The 25,494-nt window shown below is 41.3% G+C and overlaps 1 protein-coding gene across 3 annotated transcripts in view; it reads right to left on the bottom strand.

Moving 5' to 3' along the window:
* Positions 1-25,494, bottom strand: part of nav2a (neuron navigator 2a) — a 144,215-nt gene that overhangs the window by 96,482 nt on the left and 22,239 nt on the right. For all 3 annotated transcript variants that reach the window (XM_052141659.1, XM_052141641.1, XM_052141650.1), the window contains exons 2-3: positions 17,089-17,206; positions 13,469-13,521 (exon numbers count right to left, since the gene is read on the bottom strand). In XM_052141659.1, the coding sequence (XP_051997619.1) occupies positions 13,469-13,521; positions 17,089-17,206 (171 nt within the window). The remainder of the gene's footprint in view (positions 1-13,468; positions 13,522-17,088; positions 17,207-25,494) is intronic.

The following is a 25,494-nucleotide window of genomic DNA, read 5'->3' as shown; positions in this document are numbered from 1 at the left end:
AGCCTATAACAGGACTAGCAATCAAAGTATACATGCTAAATTTGTTTATGTGTAGGCTATAGTGGCAAACAGTGCATACAAATGCTAGTGCTATATTAGCACATTCTGTTTCATGCACTTGATGCTTGTGGTAGCAGCCTTCATGACACAAAGTATTAAACTATTATTGGTAACTTTTTACCTTATACTTTAAATACTGGTTTGACTCTAATTAAAGTCAAAGACCCCATGAAAACAAAAATGGAAGCTGTGTTGTTTTTAGGGCTGGGTATAGATACAGATTTCCTGATTCGTTTCAAATCACAAGCTCTCGCTTTGATTTGATTCTGATTTCGATTCATATAGGTATATTTCAGTTATAATTACCCTTTTGCTTACACATGAAATACATATCTCCTAGCTAATTATGTGAATTATACAGGGGACCTTCTAACAAGGTAAAATTGACTAATTATACAATTAAAGGGGTTAATTTTAATTGTTAACAGTTTTTCATCATTTGGGTCACATTTTAGCTTTTTAAAAATGAACAAATCAATGTAATTAATCAATAAATATAATATTATATTGCATATATTATATTTTGTTAAATTTGTATTGTTTAATTGCATAATTTGTACTATTTACAGATATTTACATTGATTTGTTGAACACGCCCTAAAAAAACGGTACTGTCTCTTTAAGGGAATCCTGCATTTCTGTAAAAGGCATCTCTAAATAAGCATGTTATGCAGAGTTTACATTACACGATTTTAGGCCCAATTTTCACTCGCCGACCGTTTTTTGGAGATCGGCGACAAAATCCAGAAATAATAGGCAAATCAGAGCTTGCTCCCGTGAATGACGAAAGCAATGTATGAATTATTGAAGATGTGATTTGAGAGAAGCGCTGATGCATAGCCGATGCCAGCGAGATATCTAGCATGTTAAATATCTGGAACTGTCTATGATTCCAAATCGTGCAATGTGTTTTGACTGAATACAACTGCAGCGTTGACCTACAGCCAATGAGAGAGCAAGAAATGGGGCACGAGAAGTTTCAGTGGGAGGAGTCTTGATGTACCTGCAACAGAACATCAACTAGCATGGCTGAGGTATCAAGAAAGTCTCATTTAAGTGAAGAAATGGAGGAAAAATGAGTGGTACATTGGGAGGAGCACCAGTGACTAAATTATGTTTCCTCTGAACTGTACCACAACCCGGTGGAGAAAGAGAAGAGTTGGAGAGAAATTGCCAATTCTCTTGGACAGTTAGGTAAGCAAATAGGTCGATTTTTCAGTATGAGGTTCCTTTATATTTTGTAGCCAATAAAATATACCTTTATAATATGTAAATTGCCTTTACATATTATGTAAAGGCAATTAAAAACGTCTAGGTTACGTATGTAACCTCAGTTCCCCGATGGAGGGAACGAGACGTTGTGTCAGAGAACGACACTAGGGGTCTCTTTTGAGCGCCGATATTCACCTCTGTACTATGAAAAAAGGCCAATGAGAGTTGGCAGCCAGTATTTGCATGTCCCGCCCCCGGACATACGGGTATTTAAGCGGCGCAAATACGGGAGTTCATTCAGGATTTTTCTGAGGAGCCGGAAATGGTCCGGCCACAACAGGGGCTCGGCTCAGCGACGTGGCAAGGGGGACACAACGTCTCATTCCCTCCATCGGGGAACTGAGGTTACATACGTAACCTAGACGTTCCCCTTCTGTCGCTCTCTTACGTTGTGTCAGAGAACGACACTAGGGGTCCACTTAAAAAGCGCCATGCGCTGAGCCGTGTACGTGATCCGCTGATACAGGAGCGAGCAGGTATTCCTACGTGCAGAACGACCAACTGTATCAGCCGCACGTACCCTTCCCCAATGCCCCATTTAAGCCATCAGGACTCCTTATCGTTACCCGGAGGGGGAACAAGGTGACGGCCGCCAACATGGGAACGGGCCAGCCTGGCTGGGCCTCTTTTCTCTCTATGTTTCTCGCATAGAGCAACTACGGCCGGGGCCCTTACACGCATTGAGGGAAGGGGGTCTTAGCCCTTGGTAGGGCGGGGAAGACCCTCGCGGAGGCCACACCTACCCGGAGGGGAGGCAAATTTGAGTGGCACATACATCGCATGGCCTATACCTAGGCCTTATGCGGAACAGTAGTGCGGTGGTAGCACCAGCCTCAAAGAGGGGAGCATACAGCACGGCACCTGGGGCAGCTGTGACTGCCTAAGGGAAACACGGCGTCAACTCACGTGAGGGGACAGAACCGTGGTTTTACACACAGGGGAGTCCGAGCAGGAGGCCTTACCTGTGGGGCCCCTATACCAGTACAGGGTAGCTAGCGGTACCCGCAGTGGTTTGGGTCGGCGAGTCCCTCCACGAGAACTGCGACCCGCAAGGGCTAGGGGAGGAGCCAACCAGTGTCCCAAGCCTGGGATCTCCAGGGAAGAAGACGCACTGTTTCCCTGGTTAGGGGAAGGGCGCTGGGTGCAAGCGATCCACCCGGTCAGATCGTCGGCGTGTCACCGAGTTCTCACGGGCTCGGTACCTGAGAGAACACGGGACGAAACTGACTCAACTCGGAGATTGTAGAATCTCGCAAAAGTGTTAGGTGTTGCCCAGCCCGCAGCTCTACAAATGTCTGCTAGGGCAGTGCCCCTAGCCAGTGCCCATGAGGACGCCACACTCCTGGTAGAGTGGGCTCGGACCCGCAAAGGGGGGCACAGCCTGGGTGTGATAAGCCAGGAAATGGCATCGACAACCCAGTGGGCGAGTCTCTGCTTGGAGACAGCGTTCCCTTTCTGCTGTCCCCAAAGCAGACGAAGAGCTGCTCAGAGCGTCTGGTGCTCTGTGTGCGGTCCAGGTAAATACGTAAGGCACGTACCGGACACAGCAGTGAGAGGGCTGGGTCTGCCTCCTCCCGGGGCAGCGCTTGCAGGTTCACCACTTGATCCCTGAAGGGTGTGGTAGAAACCTTGGGCACGTAGCCCGGTCGCGGTCTTAGGATCACGAAAGTGTCTGCCGGACCGAACTCCAGGCAGGCGTCGCTAACAGAGAACGCATGCAGGTCCCCGACCCTCTTGATGGAGGCGAGCGCGATCAGCAGGGCCGTCTTGAGAGAGAGGGCCCTGAGTCCAACTGAGTCAAGCGGCTCGAAGGGGGGTCTCCGGAGTCCCATCAGGACGACCGAGAGATCCCAGGAGGGAAATAGGTTAGGCCGGGAGGGAATCATCCTCCGGGCACCTTTTAGGAACCTGACGATTAAGTCGTGCTTGCCAAGAGACTTGCCGTCTACTGTGTCATGGTGGGCCGCGATAGCAGCAACATACACCTTGAGGGTGGAGGGGGACAGCCTCCTTTCCAGCCTCTCCTGAAGAAACACGAGCACTGCCCTAACTGCGCACTTCTGCGGGTCTTCGGCTCGGGAAGAACACCAGTTCGCGAACAGACGCCACTTCAGGGCGTAAAGATGCCTGGTCGAAGGGGCTCTGGCTTGGTTAATAGTGTCTATGACGGCTAAAGGTAGGCCGGCTAGACGCTCCGCGTCCCGTCCAGGGACCAGACGTGGAGTTTCCAGAGGTCTGGGCGCGGGTGCCAGAGCGTGCCCCGTCCCTGAGAAAGAAGGTCCTTCCTCAGGGGAATTCGCCAGGGAGGGGCTGTCATAAGGAGCGTGAGATCCGAAAACCACGTCCGGTTGGGCCAGTAGGGGGCCACCAGAGTGACTTGCTCCTTGTCCTCCCTGACCTTGCATAGCACCTGTGCAAGAAGGCTCACTGGGGGAAAAGCGTACTTGCGCAGCCCCACGGGCCAGCTGTGTGCCAGAGCATCTGTCCCCAGGGGAGCCTCTGTGAGGGCATACCAGAGCGGACAGTGGGAGGTTTCCTGGGAGGCAAACAGGTCTACCTGGGCCTTGCCGAACCTGTCCCAAATCAGCTGGACCGATTGGGGGTGGAGCCTCCACTCTCCGCCAGGCAAGGTTTGTCTTGACAGCGCGTCCGCTATCACATTGAGTTTGCCGGGGATGTGAGTGGCGCGCAGCGACTCCGCCTTGGCGGTTTATGTAAGCCACCACCGTGGTGCTGTCTGTCCTGACCAGGACATGTTTGCCACGAATCATCGGAAGAAATTTCTTCAGGGCAAGACGAACGGCCAGCAGCTCTAGGCAGTTGATGTGCCAGCGCAGCGGGCCTTGGTTCCACCGGCCTGCGGCTGCGCGCCCGTTGCACACGGCGCCCCAACCCAATTTGGAGGCATCGGTTGTAACCAGAACGCGACGGGACACCTGCTGCAAGGGTACCGCTGCCCGAAGAAAGCAGAGGTCTATCCAGAGTTTGAAGGTTTGGAGGCAGGCAGTGGTAATTTCCACGGCGTGCGTGCCGTGGCGCCATGCTCGTCTCGGGACTCGAGTCTGGAGCCAATGCTGAAGTGGTCTCATATGCATCAACCCTAGTGGCGCGACCGCCGCGGAGGATGCCATATGCCCCAGGAGCTGTTGGAAACGCTTCAACGGGACCACGGTGCCTGGCTTGAAGGAAGCGAGGCATTCCAGCACTGACTGAGCACGTTCGTTGGAGAGACGTGCTGTCATTGAGACTGAGTCTAACTCCAAACCGAGAAAAGAGATGCTCTGGACTGGGGTGAGCTTGCTCTTCTCCCAGTTGACCTGAAGCCCCAAGCGGCGGAGGTGCTCGAGCACCTGGTCTCTGTGTGCGCATAGTAATTCCTGCGAGGGGGCCAGAATAAGCCAATCGTCGAGGTAATTGAGTATGCGTATGCCCGCTCCTCGTAGCGGGGCAAGAGCCGCCTCTGCGACCTTCGTGAAGACGCGAGGGGACAGAGACAGGCCGAAGGGGAGGACCTTGTACTGATACGCCTGGCCGTCGAATGCGAACCGTAGAAAGGGTCGGTGTCGAGGGCGAATTGAGACGTGAAAGTATGCGTCCTTCAGGTCTACCGCTGCGAAAAAATCTAGATGCCGAACGCCAGATAGAATTTGTTTCTGGGTGAGCATTTTGAACGGGAGTTTGGACAGGGTCCGATTGAAAACTCGCAGGTCCAAGATCGGTCGTATGCCACCGCCTTTCTTGGGTACAACGAAGTAAGGGCTGTAGAAACCCTTCTTCGTTTCGGTTGGAGGGACAGGCTCTATCGCGTCCTTGATTAGAAGGGAGGCGATTTCCTCGCGCAGGGAGAGGGCATGTTCGCCGTGCACTGCGGAGGAACGAACGCCCACGAAGGGGGGCGGAGACCTGGCAAACTGAATTGCGTAACCGAGTCGAATGGTCCGGTGCAGCCAGCGTGACGAGCTGGGCAGAGAAAGCCATGCCTCTGCGCTCTGTGCTAGGGGCACCAAGGGGACAAGTATTTTGGACGTACCCGGCGGGGCTTCGCAGCGGTCGCGGAACAGGTAACGCAGCGTCGGGAGGCTCTGTGGCGTCCCGAGGCTCTGGTGCTGAGAATAAGCTCAAAGCACTTACCTTGTTCCGCGCGCCCGGCAGGGGCGGGTTCGTGACAGAGGAGGAGGTCTGATGTCGGCGTCCTCTGGGCTCGTCTGAACCGGCCGGCCGGGGAACAGTCGTGGAGCTGAGGGCGGGAGCACCGCATCCTGGGCGCCGGGACTGTTGGGGCCTGAAACAAAAGTGCCGTGAGAACGGCATTTGCGGGCCATGTGACCCAGAGGTAAAGGAAATAGCTCTTTTATTGAGAATTTGGGTACCGCAGCCCCGTCAGGGGTGCGGCAAATGAAAAAACACAGAATTCTCCTCCCGGCCCTCCACCGGGGACGGAGCGGTCTCACCATCTCCGGAGCTAACTTCTCGTCCTCTGGGTCCGCTGTCTCAGGGACGTTTGGGAGCCTTCCGGGTCCTCGACGGGGTCCGTGAGGCAGGGGGCGTACGCTTCCTGCGGTTTGCTCGACGCTGGGGCTGAGAGCTGGGCCCAGGTTGGGGCGGAGCAGAAGATCTTCTGGCCGCAGGAGGATGCCCTCGGCGAGCAGATGGGGCCTGGGCCGTGGCGGCAGGCTTGCGGCGCGGCATGATGTGAGAAATGGCCTCCGTCTGCTTCTTCACCAGGGAGAACTGCTGGGCAAAGTCCTCCACGGTGTCGCCGAAGAGGCCGAACTGGGAGACAGGGGCGTTGAGGAAGCGAGTCTTGTCGGCTTCACGCATCTCGACCAAGTCCAGCCACTGCTGGCGTTCCTGGACCACCAGAGTGGCCATCGCCTGCCCGAGTGCCCGCGCTGTGACCTTCGTCGCTCTCAGGGCGAGGTCGGTCGCTGAGCGCAGTTCCTGCAGCGTGTCGGGATCAGGGCCACCCCGTGCATGTTGCGGAGTGCCTTGGCTTGGTGGACCTGCAGGAGAGCCATGGCATGCAGGGCGGAAGCGGCGCGTCCGGTAGCGCTGTAGGCCTTCGCGGTGAGCGAGGATGTTGCTCTACAGGACCGGGAAGGGAGTACAGGGCGGCCCGCCAGGTGGTAGTGCTTCCGGGCATAGATGGATCGCAACAGCTCTATCCACCTGGGGATCTCCGTGTACCCATGGCGGCTCCGCCGTCGAGGGTGGCGAGGGCGGATGAGCAGGTGGCACGGCGAGTGGAGAGGGGTGCTCTCCACAAAGGCGTCAGCTCATCATGCACCTCCGGGAAGAAAGGTACTGGGGGGCGAGGCTGTGAGCGGCTCCACGCTCAAAAACCAATCATCTAGCCGTGATGGCTGCGGGGAGGATGGAGGGTTCCAATCCAGGCCCACGCTATTGGCTGCCCGGAAAGCATATCGGACATCTGTGCGTCGGCCTCCTGCTGGGCGTGCAAGCCCGAGCGGCAGCCCAGAGGAGCCCTCAGCGTCAGAGCCCACGCCCTCCGATGTCGCGGCGAACTCATCTGCTTCCATCGCCTGAGGGTAGGCAGACTGGCTGTGAGGCGAGTCGCCGCCACCTCGAGCGAAGACGGAGTCAACGAGCATGCCGGGCGCTGGTGGTCCGAGGGGCGTACCGGCGGAGCTGCACCCGCTGCCATCCCCAAATCGCCTCCATCGCCAGCCGCATCGTCCTCAATCCCGTGGGAAGGAGGCGACACGGGCGGCTGGAGTGGCTTGCTTACGATTGTAAGCAAGCCGCGACCTAACGTTGTCATGGTCATGTTCTCGCAGTGACAGCATGAACCATCCACAAACGCAGCCTCGGTGTGATCACTGCCCAGACACACGAGACAACGCCTGTGGCCGTCGGAAGCGGAGAGTACTCTACCGCATCCAGGAACAACACAAGGGCGGAAAGGCATCTTTAAAAAGACGCGTCCTTAAAAGGACGTTCACGCCGCTGTGTTTTGCTCTTTTAGAGGAAATTACTCTTTTAAATAAAATCACTCTTTTATGAATGAAAGACTCGTGAGAGATCTTTCTATCTGCAACTGTCGATGCGCTCAGGGGCAGGAAGTGCACAGCCGTGCAACCAGGAGAAAGCCGCTGTTGTGCGCCGTAGAATCCAACAGCATGCAGCAGAGGATAGCAGGAACTCAGTGTGTAGTCACGCAGCAAACTGCAAACACGACCATCGGCTCCGAAGAAATTTTCTGAATGAACTCCCGTATTTGCGCCGCTTAAATACCCGTATGTCCGGGCGGGACATGCAAATACTGGCTGCCAACTCTCATTGGCCTTTTTTCATAGTACAGAGGTGAATATCGGCGCTCAAGAGAGACCCCTAGTGTCGTTCTCTGACACAACGTAAGAGAGCGACAGAAGGGGAACATACACATCATATTCTGAAATGCATAACATATTATCATGCATTTGTTTTTGTATCTTTTATCACTTCTAGCGTGTACTCTGTTGTGAAATGTAATTTGGAGTCCAGGCAGAGTCGTCGGGGATTCGTCAATAGTGAAATGTTTTGTAATTTGTTCATCCCTGTCGCCGATTCCTCGTGTAATTTGAACAGTACCATAATCCGACATCTTTGAAAGTTGTGTAGTGTGTAAGAGGCATTAACGAGAGAGACTCAAATGGCTTCATCTCATCTGTGCCATGCATGATTAGAATAAAAAAAAAAAAAATGGTTTTTGTTTTGAACAACAACTGACTGTAGAGACAACTTTTAACTGTATTAAAAGAGACATTATTCAGTGACAGTGGTTCGTGTGTATCTCATCTTTGGACACACATAAAACGGAACAACTTTTACTATCAACACACAGTGACAGCATCTCGCTGCTGAATACACTATACAACACAATTAATTCACTGGTGAGTGAAATCGAAACATTTACCAGCCAGTTACCAATATATATACAGTTTTAGTCGCATAGCGTGAAATTTTGTTGAATATAGAAAAAAAAGATTGATCTTGAGATTTAAGAATCGATAACAAGATCGTTCAGATTAAGATTTTGATGCATCGGAAAATCTATATTTCTACCAACCCCTAGTTGCTTTTATTCCATGTCTTATGACAAAATTTGCCTTTAGCAGGTAACATATTTATAAGCCTCCCAGGAAAGTTTACCTGCCACAATGATGGCCTGATAAAACAATTGTAATTAATGGTGAATGAAGACAGCACCTTGTAAATGTGAGCTTAAGGCTTTACCATTACTCCATACTGTGTGAATATGTGCTTTAGTTTAGAAATAAGTGTTGGACTGAGGTTTGCTAACATCGTAAAGCTAATGGCAACACATTGTTTGTTTTTGCTTATAAATAAAGATCAGCTGTACAGACAAACCACACTCAGGCTTGCTTGACACTAGTGACGGCACAAGATGAGGATGTATTTTGCATTCAAACACAGGTGGACAAAGCACAATTCCAAATGCAGGGATCTCAAGATATATTTTTACGTTTCAAACTTGACACAGTGACCTAAAAACTCTGTTTGTTAAGCAACACAAACAAAGCGAGATGCTCCAATGGTGTCCGTCTGACGTAAATGTACTTAGACGCATCCTTAAAAAAACTGTACCTTGACAGGTTGACGAATTCTATCCGCAAAATAGACTGTACAAAATTGTACTGTTGCCCAATTATAGGCAATTACACAGTGGTTAGAATTCATTCATTTAGACAGTGTCTTCATTGTGTTTGTCCATGGTAAATGCTGTCAGTAAATGCTGTCAAGTGTGTTTTGTCATAAACTAAAGGCTACTGCCTACTTAAAAAAGGGACATGCCCTTTGATGAGATTTAAGGGCATGTTTCCTGTTTCAAGTGAGTTTGTGAAATAGAAGAGAGTCTGCTAAAGTGGAATAGATAAATGTGTTCTTAAAACTGTTTCATAAAAGTTAGTGTATGCCATGTTAGTAATAATTAAGCACCAGTGGAGGTCCTCCAAAGCTATTGTGACAAATGTATTCAAATGTTATTCCTCTGTTTACAATTTGAGGCAAAATTCCTCCCCTATTGATAAGCTTAATGTGTTTATATATTTAACCATTTGAATGGTGAGGGTTAAGTAGCATGTCACCAATTAGCGATCACAGAGATATTACTCAGCAGAAAGGATATTTATGGTAATCAACATGAGTGCTTCCATGTCCAGTCTAAGCTATTCCTAGAAGCCCATTCACTGAGCATTTGTGCAATTCCAGCTCTCGATAAAAACCCACAATGATAACATTTGCATAATGGCTTTGCTTGCACCTGCTTCCAGCAGTGCTATAGTATTTGCTTCATAGCTGAGGAGATATGCAACACAAACAAATCCACTCAATTGAATTTAAACAGCTTCAGCTTTACAACAAACATAGAAACATTGCATTGAACGCACAAATACAGAATTCCTGCAGACACAAAAGAAATGCATATACTGTACACACACATACCATTCCCCAGCTGAGTTACTGAAGAGGAGAAGAGTGGATTCAAAAGACCAGAGTATTCACAGTTACAGAATCAGACAAAGTAGTGAGCAAAGAAAAGAAAGAGAGGCAGAAACAGCAAACCATAAATGATGTGTGTGAAAGTGCCAAAGTACAATTACATTTGCTTAGATCAGACCAGATTCGATCAGCATTAAGGGAATAGTTCACCCATAAATGAAAATCGCTTCTTTGAGAGTGCAGCTGTCAGCTTCTCCTCTTCTCACCTGCACAGGTGATAGTAAAGTGGTTTAAATAGCACAGTTGTTGCTTTAGAAATGTATGCACTGTTCTATCTGTTTGCTCTGCGAGTAGAAGATAAAACCTTTATCGTCAGGTGTGAGCATTGTCCTGACAAATGCTCACACCTGACGATAAAGGGGGGGTTATTAAATGAAAACATCACCAACATCTCCCGAACCACTGCCTAATCATTATTTTCTTCTGTGTTTTCCCCCATTATTCCAAATAAACTCTCCCATTGCTATGTTTGTGAAAGAATTTCAGGATTGTTGTTTCATTCGAGCACAAATGATCATGTGTTTGATACAGCTGGTCTGCAAACAGTCGTGTTTGTGCACTTGACTTTAGTGTATGCACTTACACTCGCATCTATGTTTCTACATCTGTCTTTGGTGCGCACCACTGCTCTGCCATGATTTAAACTGAACTCAGAATCGCTTCTGGTTCTTTTGAGAATCGATTCAGAATCGTTTGAGCAGGAATCGCGATGCAACGATTTATTCAAACAGCTCTATAATTTACTAACCCTCATGCCATTCAAGATGTGATTTAATCCGTGTCGTCTGAAGCAACCTAATTGGTTGCAAAATGTAAAGTAAAAAAAAGTGTTACATTTTGGTCTGTTCTCACCCAAAACCAACTGGATCACTACAGAAGACAATAATTAAAACACTGGAGTCATACGAATTACTTTTATGGCGCGTTTATGTGCTTTTTGGAACTTCAAAGTTTTGGACCCCATTCACTTGCATTGTATGGACCTACAGAGCTGAGATATTCTTCTAAAAAAATGTGTTTGTGTTCAATAAAAGAAAGCCATACACATCTGGGGGTGCATGATGGTGAACTATCCCTTTAATAAGTACAGGTTGGTTTATGCGGGTTTGGTGCTAGTCTAGCAGAGGGACCAGCATAGCCATACCTTTCCAGAAAAAACTTAGTTGGTTAAACTGGTTGACAAACAAACTCTCGTAACAATATGTCCCTTTAGCAAGTTTTTGCCTGTGCCACCAAGATGTGGTCCAGATTGTAAATGTCACTTTGGTGCCGTATTCAACTAATTTCGGAGGATTTCAGTACTTTACCCTAACGCTAAATTTTAAAATGAAATGAAAATTCTGTCATAATTTACTAATTGCTTTATCATCACTTCAGTTGTACCATTTTGTATCGTGAGGACTTTAAATGCACTTTTATGTATTAATAATTTATAGTGCTTTTTTTCCATTTCTTGGAATAAATGATTGTGACTGTACGTGTATTTGCTTGATCAGTGTGGCAGGGCGGAGGGTGGGGCCGGGTCGTGATCCTACACACCCGGTCCCGTATTAGGCTAATTATGCCTTTGTGAGGCGTCCGTCATATGTGTGTTTGTGTCTTCTTTTAAGTTTATCATTAAACTATTATTTATATTGAAAAGCCGGTTCTCGCCTCCTCCTTTCCATTGATCTTTTTTACACTGGTGCCGAAACCCGGGAAGGAGGAGGCATACGCCGTAGTAGAGTTCTCGCCACTACCGTCCACCCCCCTGCAGTCAGCCTTTAACCCTCACGGAGGCATAATTAGCCTAATACGGGACCGGGTGTGTAGGATCATGACCCGGCCCCGCCCTCCGCCCTGCCACAATCAGTTTATTTAGTTGACAATTGGTTAGGTTTAGGCATAGGGTTGGGTTAGGTTCTCAAATTATGTATATAATAGTGTAATGTAACTAATTATTCTGACTATAAATTTATATGCGTTACATGTTTTATATTGTTGAAAAATGGTTAGGTTTAGGGTTAGGGTTAGAGTTAGGGTGTGGAGATTTTTTCTATGTATAATAAAATATATTGGAAATAAATATGTGATTGTAACAGTCTGAAGATGGCAAGGAGGAGGCAGAACCGGCTAAACAGTAAACAAAGTTTAATAAAAACTCAACATAAAAACTCAAAATGAACACACATGCATCACACGTCTCTCTCTCTCTCTCTTCTCTCTCAAACCAGTGTCTCCATCTGCCCATTATCTCGCTCTCCCACTGATAAGCTGATTCAGCACCTGCCAAGCTCCATCATGGCCCGGCCACATCCTCCTCCTTGTCACAGTGATAAAATTTAAAGATTGCCTAGCCTGTGACAGAATGCACCAAACTAAGGTCAGAACAGAATGACTGTGATGTTGTCATGGTGCGCAAAATGTTGCTATGGTGCTTTCCTTATGAGACTGACCTGGGTTGACCAACAAGGTCTTTCTGTTGAAGCTGGTAAACCAAGAAAGTCACGTTTGTTAAACTAGTAAAGATGTCTGGTGGAGATACAAAGACTTCAGCATCACAAATGAGAAAATACAAATGGGATCCTTTGATATTTCATTTGTTGCTCCTAGATAGAAATAAGATTAAATGGAGAGCAAATGGAGACTTTTGCTTGAGTCTTCTGCTTTTCAGATTTTCCTCTTCAAAAAGAGACCCCAGTCATTTCACATGTGTCTCTTCCTGGGATTCAAAAGAGAACTCAACAATGTCTCAAATTGTGCTCAGATACCAAAGTCTGCAATCTAAAGTCAGAAATTTCAATATGACCTTAAACATTTCTCATCAAATTATTATTACATGACCAAACTATGGGTTATGCTATCCACGACACTTGTATTCCTCTATACTCTTACTGAATGTTAACAATAAAAATGTACCTAAAACTCCATTATGACTCTGGACCTATAAAAGAGCAACCTCTGAGCAATAACATTTTCCTCTGGGCAGTGTCCAAAACTGAACACGCTGTATGATGGTTTCAGGAGGGTAACACCACTGTCTAAACAAGAACAATGTTTCTACAAGCCACAATTATGATTCAAACCTCAAACATATATACAGACATTAAAGTTCCATCTACCATACAAACAAACCCTTTGAAAATGATTCCTCTGTTCCATCCAATAAGGCACGACTGCCGCCTTTGTAATTGAGACAAGAAAACCAACCATTGCCTCTGATTTCTTTGTGATATTACTGTCAGTGATACCCACACTTCAAGAGTTTTTTTTACTAGGCTTTGGTATGGCTTAAATAGCATTTTATGTCTGTAATCTGGTCCGCTCTTTCTCGAAACCTATACATTTACCAATGGTTTTGAGAGTTTCTGCCAAACTACTTCCCTTAAATCAGATGTTTATAAAGGGAGACCACAAGAGTTGCAAAAATAACAGTATTAGAATGCATAACCATAAGCCAAGCGTGCTGGCAACATCAGTAAGAAGGCTGTGGAGATTTTACATACAGCTGATGTATTAGTGATTTTTGGGCAGTAGCATTGCCTCGAAACACCCACATACTCCCACAATCATAATAAAATTACACAGGCAGTAAAATTGACAATTAAAACACTAAAAGAAAAAAGGACCTTACCATCTGAGATCGACTCTTAGGGCATCTATTAATATCTTCAATCTTCTCATTTGCTGATGTGTCCAAAGAGAGAGAGAGAGAGAAAGAAAGAGAAAAAAATAGGGTTAGATCAGGCGAAAAACAGAGGAATCAGAGAATTCCTGAGTTGTTGGCCTCAAGTGCAGTATGTCCTTTCTGATCTATGTGGTGGGCAGATTTTTTACCCTAATGTGGAAACTAGATCCTGCTTGAGCAACTGTGCAGCAGGGCCTGCTGGGATGTGACTGCTTTGGGGCTTTCCTCAGGGTGACTGCTCCCCACCCTGTATCCCAGAGCCCAGCCCCCCTGCAGCAGCTGAAACAGGGCCATTCACCTACAGCTGACAACTGCAAACATAGCTACAATGACAACTACATGCCTACAGGAATCACTGAACCTTCTAGGCTGTGGGAAAATGCCTCAGGAATGTGTATGTCAGGTGAGTAAGTATGCAAGTCAGACATGCAGACACATCTTGGAACTTTTGTCCTAATTTTGGACTATGTGTGTCTAAAGTGTAAACAATTGGCTGGGGGAACAGCCATGTATCCTAAATAATTTGTTATATAATCACAGTTTAATTTCTATTATGTTGGCAAAGCTGAATAAACTGGTAGAGGTTGATCGCAGAGGTCTGAAGTATAGCCTATACAGTGCCTAAAAAAAGTATCTGGACACTTTAAGGAATATTGCGGGTTCAGTAGTTAAGTTCAATTGACAGGATTTGTGGCACAATGTTGATTACCACAAACATTTATTTTGACTTGCCCCTCCTTTTCTCTAAAATAAAGCAAAAATCTGGGTTCCTTTGAGGCACTTACAATGGATGTGAATTGAGCCATTTACATTTACATTTATGCATTTGGCAGATGCGTTTATCCAAAGCGACTTACAGTGCACTTATTACAGGGACAATCCCCCCGGAGCAACCTGGAGTTAAGTGCCTTGCTCAAGGACACAATGGTGGTGGCTGTGGGGATCGAACCACCAACCTTCTGATTACCATTATAACATTATAGCCACAAATATGTTAATATGATTTAAGTGTGATAAAAAATCACTTAATAACATTTTCTGGGTAAAGTTATTTTCAATTGTACAAGTTTGTTGCCATGATGATGTAATGCCATAAAAATAGGTTCACATGTCTGCCTTTAAACCTTCCAAAAAAACAAAAAAACAAATTACCCCATTCACATTCATTATAAGTGCCTCACTGGAACACAGATTTATTATTTATTATTTTTTTTAAGAAATTAATAAGGTAATCAACATTATGCCACAAATGCTGTTGATTGAGCTTAACTTGTAATGAACCCAGAATATTACATTAGGAATGTCATTGCATTAGATAAGAAAATACTGTTCGTCAGACAGGGCAGTTCTGGTTTCAGGTTCAGTTGGCCTCTGTGTCAGTCCCTTGAGACAACAACAAAAAAAAAAAATGAAGATAGCACAAGAGGCCTTAGTGGGATTGACGAGTCTCTAACAGAGATGTCATATAACACCAGTTTACCATTCACTGTACTTTCTGCTGTGAAGTAACTGAAAGCTTTCCAGATCTTACAACACATTTTAGAAGCCCAGAGGTAAAGAAAAATCTATTTTAAATCAGCCTTGGGAACAGTTGTTGACAGGGATCAGTTTCCTTTCTGACCACTGGGTAAAAAATAGATTTTTTGTAGTTTTGGTTGTGTTGACATACACAATTTAACAGATAATGTAACTACTAACTACATTACAATTAAAAACATTAAATTATCATACACCCTCCCATTGGGCATGTCTACAAAGGCCACACTAGTTGTGGCAAGACTGTGACAGTAATATGATAATAAATGCATACTTTGAGCACACGTTGATTGTTTAAAATGTAAATAAATAAACGTAAAAAATGTCACTTCACTTTTAATACTTTGAATACTTTCTAATGTATTTTTAAAATCCAATTTTAGTCTAATACATGCACACATTGAACACATGATTATTGCTTTAACTTAAAATAAATAACTAAATAAATAGATAAATAAACAAACATAAACAATAACTTTGCTTTCTAATATTTAAAAATGTATTTCTAAAATAATTTGCTATTATAAATCCAATTATAGTCTAATAAATGCATGAGCCTATGATTATTGGTTAAAATGAAAATAAATAACTAAATAAATAGATAACCAAACAACAAAATTAACTTTGCTTTCTAATACTTTAAAAAAAGTTTCTAATGTATTTCTAAAATAAATTGTTATTTTAATAAACATTTTGTATAATAAATGAACACTTTGAGCACATGATTATTGCTTAAATAAAAAAATACAAAAATAAATAAATAGTTAAATAAACATTAAAGATAACTTCACTTTCTAATATTTGAAAAGTTTCTAATGTATTACTAAAATAATTTGCTTTAATAAATCTAAATTTAATCTAATAAATGCATACTTTGAGCATATTGGTTAAACTTAAAATAAATAACTAAAGTAATAGATAAAAAAAACATAAAGAAAATAACTTCGCTTTATAATACTTGAAAAAAAAAGTTTCTAATTTAGTTCTAAAATTTTCTTTAATAAATCTCATTTGAATCTAATAAATGCATACTTTGAACATATTATTATTGGTTAAACTTAAAATAAATAACAAAAAAAAAAATAGATCAATAAACATCAAAGCTAAATTTTCTTTCTAATACTTTAAAAAAGTTTCTAAAGTACTTCGAAAATCATTTATTTTAATCAAATATTAGTCTAATAAATGCATACAGTGAGCACATGCTTAAAGTTAAAATAAATAACTAACTAAATAAATAAATAAATAAACATCGAAGCTAACTTTTCTTTCTAATACTTTAAAAGTTTCGAATGTATTTCTAATGAAATTTTCATACTCTGAGTGCATGATTTTTGGCTTAACTTGAAATAAATAACTAAATAAACAGATAAACATCAAAGCTAACTTCAATTTATAATACTTAAAAAGGTTTCAAATGTATTTCTAAAGTAAACTGCTATTATAAATCCAATTTTGGTCTAATAAATGCATACTTTAAACACAATGGTTATTGCTTAAATTTAAAATAAATAACTAAATAAATAGATAAATAAACAAACATCAACGATAACTTCACTTTCTAATACCTAAAAAATATAATGTATTTCTAAAATAATTTTCAATAATAAATCCAATTGTAGTCTATTAAATGCATCTTTTAAGCACACGAGTGATTAAAATTAAAATAAATAAACATCACAAATAACTTCATCTTCTATTTTTTTATGTATTTATAATATAATGTGCTATAATAAATCATGTTTTAGTCTAGTCTTTGAGCACACAATAATTGCTTAAACATAAAATAAATAAATACATATTTGATGAAAGCATTACATTAATAGAAAGTTTATATAAACTAACAAATGAGGGTATCAATTATACCTTCTTGTTTTAAAAATAATTTAGTTGAATTAATGAAATGTTAATCTAATACAGCCCATGCCTATTTTGAGCAGAAAATTACCACACAATACTCTCCCACTACTATTTGTTAAACTTCCCAATCAACTCTTTCTGTCTGTCAGAGGAGAGACACAATCGCTCACCGATAACCTGGATGATCTCAGCCAGCAGCACGCCATCACTCACATCCTGCTGCAGGTCTTTGATCAGACGCTTCTGTCCGGATTTTGCCAAGTAGTGATTTGCCCAATCCGTGTAGATCTGTGCAACACAGGAGGAAAAAGATTGCTTAATAATCCATCCATCAAAAAACACGGAGCTTTAACAACTTTGATTTAATAGTGAAGACAGTTTGCTCTGCTGTGTCCGCGCTCTATTCAAATCAACTCTATTGTGTCAAGTATTCAGCACTGATGCTCAAATTCTCCAGTTTGACATCACAGAAAAGCCCTTTCACTGGGGCTGTGGGGCAGGAGGAGGGAGACCCCGAGGGAGCTTGAACTAAATCACTGAATGGGTTTGAAAGGAGTCATGCTTTGTTTGCTGTTTCAAGTGGATCTCTCCACTGGGCAGACTTGGAGACTAAAACTGTAATGCTTGTTCGATAACAAAAATGAAAAGCTTCCTCGAAACATGTCTATAGTGGTATAAAACAGTCAAACCTTGATAACCAACTACATTTTTTAATTATTTCAGTATCTTCTCTATCAAAAGTGGCCTTCTTCAACCCAATGTTCTAGAGATTTTTCATCTACGTATACAGGCATTACACACTAACAATCAAAGACAAAACATTAGTCGCACACATTCCCACAGGAGGCTAAAGTGCTTGCTGTGCGGTGCGTTTCATGATTGAATCGTATGGTATAGCTGGTAAACAACAGGTGCACCCTGACTCCTCATACCCTCAATATAAAAACACACACTCTCTCTGGTGGCATTTATACTTACAGTTCTGCATCAGGGTAAACAACAACACAGAATCACATCTTTCAAGTAAACAGAGTAAGATTGTTTAGGAGTGGATCCAGTTCATGCTTTGAAGTTTTATGGACTAAATGAGTCAGTTGTAATTAAAGGTGCGGTGAAGACAGTAGTTGTCAGTCAACGTGAAGTGAGAGTGAAGGTAAATATACCCTCAAGGAACAAAAAGAATAATTACACATGACACCTATGTGTCAGACTGTGAGCCAAGTCTTATAACCATCTCTGTGTAATCACCACAGTATCTTTTCATGTCAAGAGAATATGAGGGCTGTAATGTATTTTGTTCAACTGTTCATCTTATTACTTGCATAACATTATTACTTCATATGTCTTAAGTTACGTTATTACACAGCTCTGTGAAATACTTGATTTTGATCAATCGTAGCATTCTGTGGTCAAATGCTGTATATTTGTGTCTTGACCGGTAAACTAATCTAATCTAATTGACCACTGTCCAAGGCATCACTACAGTCTCTTTCTTTTAACATATTAATATAATTTAACACAAATCAAAATAGCATGTCAATTGATTTATTTGGAAAGTAGCTGTTTAATGAGGATAATGTCTTGTATTACAATAAAGTTATATTCCATGTTCAATACAAGTTAAGCTCAATCGACAGCATTTTTTGCAAAATGATGATTACCACAAAAAAATTATATAGTCATGCCCGTCCATTTGTTTAAAAAAAAAAAAAAAAAAAAAGCAAAAATCGACAAAAAATTACAATGGAAGTGAATGGGGCCAAAAGTTTGGAGAACTTAAAAGGCCGAAATGTGAAGCTTATAATTTTATAAAAGCACTTACATTCATTCTTCTGTTAAAACTCATGTGTTATTTGAGCTGTAAAGTTGTTTAAATGGTCATTTTTACGGTCATTTTAGGGTTTTAGGATATGTTGACGTTACATCATCATGGCAACAAAGTTGTAAAATTGTCTATATTTGTGAGCGATTTTACCACACTTAAATCATGTTAACATGCATATTTTTTTAAATTAGAAATTTTGTGGCTATACTTTTCAAACATTGAATATTTGAATGCTTACAGATTGGCCCCATTCACTTCTATTGTAAGTGCCTCACTGTAACCCAGATTTGTGCTTTTTTTTTTGTCAAAATGAGTTTTGTGGTAATCAATATTATGCCAAATAATAATTTGTCTTTTAAAATATCATATAAATGCTTTAGACTGACTGGAATTGTACCAGTCTGATTTTTGCAAAGTTGGAAGTTACACGATAGTAGCTCAGCTTCATCCAGAGTGACGCCAACGGGTATTCAGTTCTTCCTTAGCTGATGTCCTTCCTTCAAATATTCAATAACACATTGTGTCAAGTATACTTGGACTGAATTTAGCTTGATTATGCGAAACCCCGCTGCATCTCGATTAGTCAAGTTACTACTACTACTGACTGAGACAGTAAGCTTTAGTCTCCCGGCTGGACTGGTTTAAATCAGGGATAACAAAGAATTGTGACCATCCTTTCACACGCACACACAAATCCTACTTTGTGTGGAAATCAAGCTAGCATGTGTATCTCTCATTTTTGTACTCTGTTAAAGTTGTAGATTCTGCTTGCCATCCATTCTTGAACATTGTATGAGCTGTCCTAAGAACGGACATGCCTTAGGGATGACTTATTACAAAATGCCCTCGCTAAACAACTTTGAGCACCTAGGGGAAACTGAACAGGTGGCCCTTGCATGCATTTGCTGATGAGTGTACTAAACTGTATTAGTAAGACAAGGAAAATCAAAGCGGTATTTCCACTGTCTGGTACTTTTTAAAAAAATTTACCAACAGCTGTCACTAAGACTCATCCTTAAACTGAAAGCTAGGAGGTAAAACATTGTTCAACTACAAAGACTCTCATTTCAAACACTAATAATAGGGCTGGCTATGTTAGACACAGATGTAGACCTGTTCCCATAGGCACAGCAGGCGAAGGCTACAGAACTTCCATTCAGGTTCACAAGAGATGGCTTTAAATAACACTGCACATGGTAATTACGATAATTTACTGAGGTGAGTGTTAGGTCAGGTAACTGCCTGACTAAAATAAATGGCTTAGAGCAGCATTAATTTGGTCATGGTTGGTTTATGCTGGTTTTGAGCTGATCTTGCTGGAGGAAACACTGGTAAAACTGATTGGTAAAGCTAGTTAAGAAGTCTGATTAAACACCAGCTTGCCAGGATCCAAAACACATGCTGGCAAACAGTTATGTTGCTGTTTTAGAGAAAAATTATAAAACACTATTTGAATTATACCAGTCTGGCCATTCTCCATTGACCTCCCTCATCAACAAAGCCTTTCCGTCTACAGAACTGCCGCTCACTGGATGTTTATTTTATTTTTTTAAACCATTCTGAGTAAACTCTAGAGACTGTTGCGCATGTAAATCCCAAGATATCAGCATTTACAGAAATACTCAAACCAGCCCATCTGGCACCAACAATCATGCCAAGGTTGAAATCACTAAAATTACATTTCCTCATTCTGATGGTTGATGTGAACATTAACTGAAGTTCCTGACCTGTATCTGCATGATTTTATGCATTGCACTTCTGCCACACGATTGACTGATCAGATAATCGCATGAATAAGTAGGTGTATAGGTGTACCTAATAAAGTGCCAATGACGTCAGAATTATATGACAGTAATATCATAACATATCATAAATCTACATTTAGTCTAATAAATATTTTTTTTTTACTTTGAGCACAAGGAAACCACTTAAATTAAAATAAATTAATAAATAAATAAGCATAAACCACAAAAACTTTCTAAAACATATAAAAAAAAAAATCTAATAATAATTAGCAATGATACATATTTTTTGTCTAATAAATACATACTTTGAGCAAATGCTGATGGCTTAAACTTAATGCTTAAAATAAATAAAAATGAATTAAAAATGAACAAATGATTGAAGCAATTATACCTTGTATTTTACAACATGCAACAGTTATAATAAAAAGTCAAATTTATTCATAAACCCTTAATTTTAACAAATTAATGTGATCTTAACAATAATGCAGTGTTCTTCAAAGGTTTTTTATATGAGAAAAATGATACATTAGTTACATTTTAGATCTATGTCTTTGACTTCACGAAGTGCACTGCAAGAAATTACCTCTACCTTATCTGATCCTAAAAAATTACATCCGTTGGTGTTTTCAACCCAATGTATTCAGGTTTATTCAGTCATATTATATACAGTACTTTCACTTGAATAAAATAATCCATTTGCTGTAAAAGTTAACCCATGAAGCACATTTTAAGATTAACAGAACTTTTTTTTCAGAATGCTTTCGCAAGGAACTTTTCCCTTAAAGTGAATAAAATTAATACAATCCAAAATCAACACACAGGCTCATAAGCAAATAGAAGGAATTATAAAAAATATCAATGACATTATAAAGAACAGAAAATACATAAATAAATAACTTAACAAATGTGCTACATCTAAATTTACTGGTGTTATTCAAGTAAAAAATTAAATACATAAAAAATAACATCACTGACTCAACCTGAATACATAAGGCTACACCAACAAAACTAATTTTAAGGGTTGAATCAGGTAGAAAAGTAACTCCTAATGAAACAATTGCAGGTTACTGCTTTTTACAGTGCAGTCAGCATTAAAAAAATATGCTTTTGCTGTTTGTTGCTTACATTTCTCTGACCTGCATGAAATTACTTAAATTTAGAAGCAACAACTGTATTCCTAAAATATAATATAATCTTCACCTCAGTCACCAATAAACATCTTAAAAGACCTGCAGGGACTCACTACAATCAATCGTGTAGAAAGTCTGGGCAGTAGCTACCTGCTACATGGGTCATAATATATCGACCCCCAATACCCTGCCCACCACAACAAGAGATCTTACCAATTTGTAGTGATCACAGGACGACCTGCTGTGACGTCTCTCTGGGATGTACATCCTAACATTCACAGCCATAATGCTTTCACAGGTGAAGTGGGTTTGTAAACGTAGAGACTGTAATGAAGCCCTAGAACATTCGTGTCCGTAATCAAGTCAGCGAGGTGAGGGGGAGGAGTAGGGAATAATTTTAGCAGTGAAATGTATTCTGGAGCATCGTTGTGAAATTCTTGCTTAAGATATATATCTCTCTCTGCCATGCTTAATTTCAAATGCGAGACCTAGACCTCTGACTTCTACTTCCCGAGTAAAAAATCCCAAGAAAGTGTACACAATTCCTATTTATTTTTTTCAAGACATAAGACAAGTTAAATGCTTATATTCATGCTTCACTCACTAAAAACACAAATCTGGGTGAAGCTGATCTCTTATGCAGGTTTACTCTTACTAAAGCCACTGTTGTCAAGTAGGGCTTTGTCTTTTTCACAGGCAAATGCAATTAATATGTATGCAAACCTATGTCGTCAAGTACACCAGCTTTACATGTCAAGTGAGGAACAGAGAACATGGGAGGTCTGGCAGCTTCTTAAGAAGTGGTGACAACTACTAAGAATATGTTGTGAGAGGGTAACGGATGGTCTACATCTCCCTATGCCCCAATTTAACTTCAGCTCAAACTTTTTAAATAAAATATCACACCATTCAGCTACAATAATCAAGCCTGGTCCTACATTATACAAGACCCTCAAGTTAAGAACTGAAGTCATTGCAATAACTATACAATTTTCAACCCATTAAAATATGATTTTAACAGGCTCTATTCTCCTGCCATCTGTGTTGTGTAAAGTCTGCTCTCTGATGGCTGGTGCAGCAGTGGTGTCAAGTGTTGTGTAATTCTCCTCTAGAGTGTTCACTCTAATCTAATAATGCATTGTGGCCAGACACACAGACCACAGATGCCTTGTTTGTTTATGCTCCTCTTAACAGCCCTACAAATTAAATTTTACAAATAATTGTAGGCTATTCTTTCCCTTAGCCATATTTCAGGGTTACTCCACTACGACCTTAAAGTTCAGAATCTATGTCAAGAGATTCCTCTTGCTGATATGCCAACTAGACTTTGACAGTTCCTCACAAACAATTGAGTCTATATGAAATCTATCTTGATTACAGTTTATCCATACATCTAGCCATCCACAAAATTAAATATTATCCTCAATTAATTAAACAAATTGCCATGGAAACAAAACCTGTGACTACTTAATTTAGAACTTGATAAAGATGGTAATTCAGATATTTAAGTTAACACAAAATGAAAATAGACCCTATTTACAAAAAATAAATAAAAAATGCTTATCTTTTTATGAGCAATTCATTTATTATAAATATATATAAAATAATGTCTATGAAATCTTTCATTAAAATATACACCTCTGAATTTGGAAACTGTAGGTTAACATTTATTTAGATAAACTCAGTCTGTGCAAACCGAATTTCGAAACACTGCCCCCAGTGGCAAAAGCAATAACTTTTGTTGGGCGTATGAGCATATGTGAGCGAGTTGTAAAGAAAGTTGTTTTCAGTTGTTTCCCAACCGTAACCATTCCACTAATGGTTAAACCTAACCATTAGTGGAATAAAAATGTAATGTTAGAGGGGAAAAAAATGCAACATCTGAATCGCTCTTGTCACTGATAATGTGAACGCAGTGACTTCCAGGTTTCAGCATGAGATCCGAACCCGGGTCTTCCACGCTGTCAATACAATTTGCTTCCGGTCCCACCACAAGGGGAACGTAAACATGATGGAGCCGATGCAAAAATTTCTGATAGATGATGGCACTTGTTGGTGAGTTGGCATAATTTGATCGATCCTAGGAACCGGAATTCTCGGAAACATCCCACCAATTTTCACAATTAAATCAATTCCTAATAGATAAAATCAAGCCCCATCCTAAATTTATTTTCACTCGAAAAATCGTCGCATTACAGTTTGTTTGCAAATGTATAATCAGTACTCAAAATCAATTACTTGAGAACCAGGGTTCTAACAGAGTCCTGATGATGTCTCAGGATTGAAGGACAAATTAAAGGAATATTCCAGGTTCAGTAGTTCAGCTCAATCGACAGCATTTGTGGCATAATATTGATTACCACAAAAATTGATTTTGACTTGCCCCTCCTTATTTTCTTTAATAAAAATTATAATAATAATCTGGGTAACAGTTACCTTGGATGTGAACGGAGCCAAGCCGTAAACATTAAAATCCTCACAGTTTTAAAAGTAGAGCCACAAAATGTAAACAATATACATGATTTGGGTGTAATAAAATCACTTTACTATGCTTTGGCATTACAATGTGGTGGTCCAAGTTATTTTAAAGTGTATTAATAGCTTTTTTAAGAGTTTTAAGCCTGTCATGTGTAAAGATGCTAAAGAACACACCAATGTAGTCCATTATCCATAACTGGGACAGGCATTGTAACAATGATGAATAGATCTATACCCAAGGCAGACAATAATCCACCCACTTAATCAAAGAGAACTCGCTTAGGAGAGATGGTCTATGGGAAATTAATATCCGCCCAATTGCTTGTGTCTGCTTATTACAGTTGTGTTCATATCTGTCATATTTTCTCTGGGCAGAATGTTATTAAGTTTGTTTCAAAAGAGTTGTGTAATGAAAACAAGTGAATGGGATAAACACCAATGTGATGATATAGTGACTGGGTCGGTTTGTATAAGAAATACACAAATGGTCAAAGTGAGAGCAGAGTATCAAGGAGACAAGAGAGTACTTGAACGTGAGACCATTATCACAAATCTTTAATGAATTAATCTAAACTAACAAAAGGAAATATTGAATCAGCACACAATAAAGCCTCATCCATACACAAGGGAAAATAAAGGAACACAAGCTATTCTCTGCTGAGCACCCAAGACAAAGAGGCATAGACCAGCTACCAACGTAACAACTTAAATAGACGCATTTTATCAAATTCGCTCACACACTGGAAGCTTTTGTTAATGCTTCAAGAGGTCTGTCCTTAGTTTTCTCATGCCCCTCTCCTCACATCACTGCCGCGACCCCTAAACTGCAATTATCCTCCTTACGTGACCTAAAAGTGCCCTCCTTTTAAGTGTTTTCCCTCAGCTTGTGATCAGGTTTCGGCCTACTTAAATTAGCTGTCCTCTCGCCCATCAGGAAAAGGAAACCTCAATTCCTGGAGGAGAGTGAACCATTTTAGACAGTCACCACACAAAAGCAACAAGATGACAGAGGGAAAAAAAATACATATTTGGGTTTCTTCAGAGAGATTTAAACGAGGGCAGAAAAAAAACGCAGCACTTTGATGGACAACTTAACAACTTTAAAGAGTTTTCCTACTGTACCTTGTATATAAACGTAATTCTAAAGCGAGACAAAATTTTCAAAAAGGACTTTCAATAAAACTTCGACTTACAATACTGTATGTATGATTGTGATAGATGCATAGCTAACTAAAACAGCAACCTTAATTTATGCTGCAGTTGAGTCCTCCTGGGAAGTTCCTACCTATGATTTTAGTATATCATTATTGTGCTGCAACAGAGAAAGATGAAAAAAATTGCTTTGTTGTAAAGGCATATCATCCTATTAACTGTTTAAATTAGTATAGTAAGCTAGTA

This window comes from Xyrauchen texanus, chromosome 2, assembly GCF_025860055.1.
Source record: "Xyrauchen texanus isolate HMW12.3.18 chromosome 2, RBS_HiC_50CHRs, whole genome shotgun sequence".
NCBI lineage: Eukaryota > Metazoa > Chordata > Actinopteri > Cypriniformes > Catostomidae > Xyrauchen > Xyrauchen texanus.
This window is presented reverse-complemented; position numbering and strand designations above follow the sequence as displayed.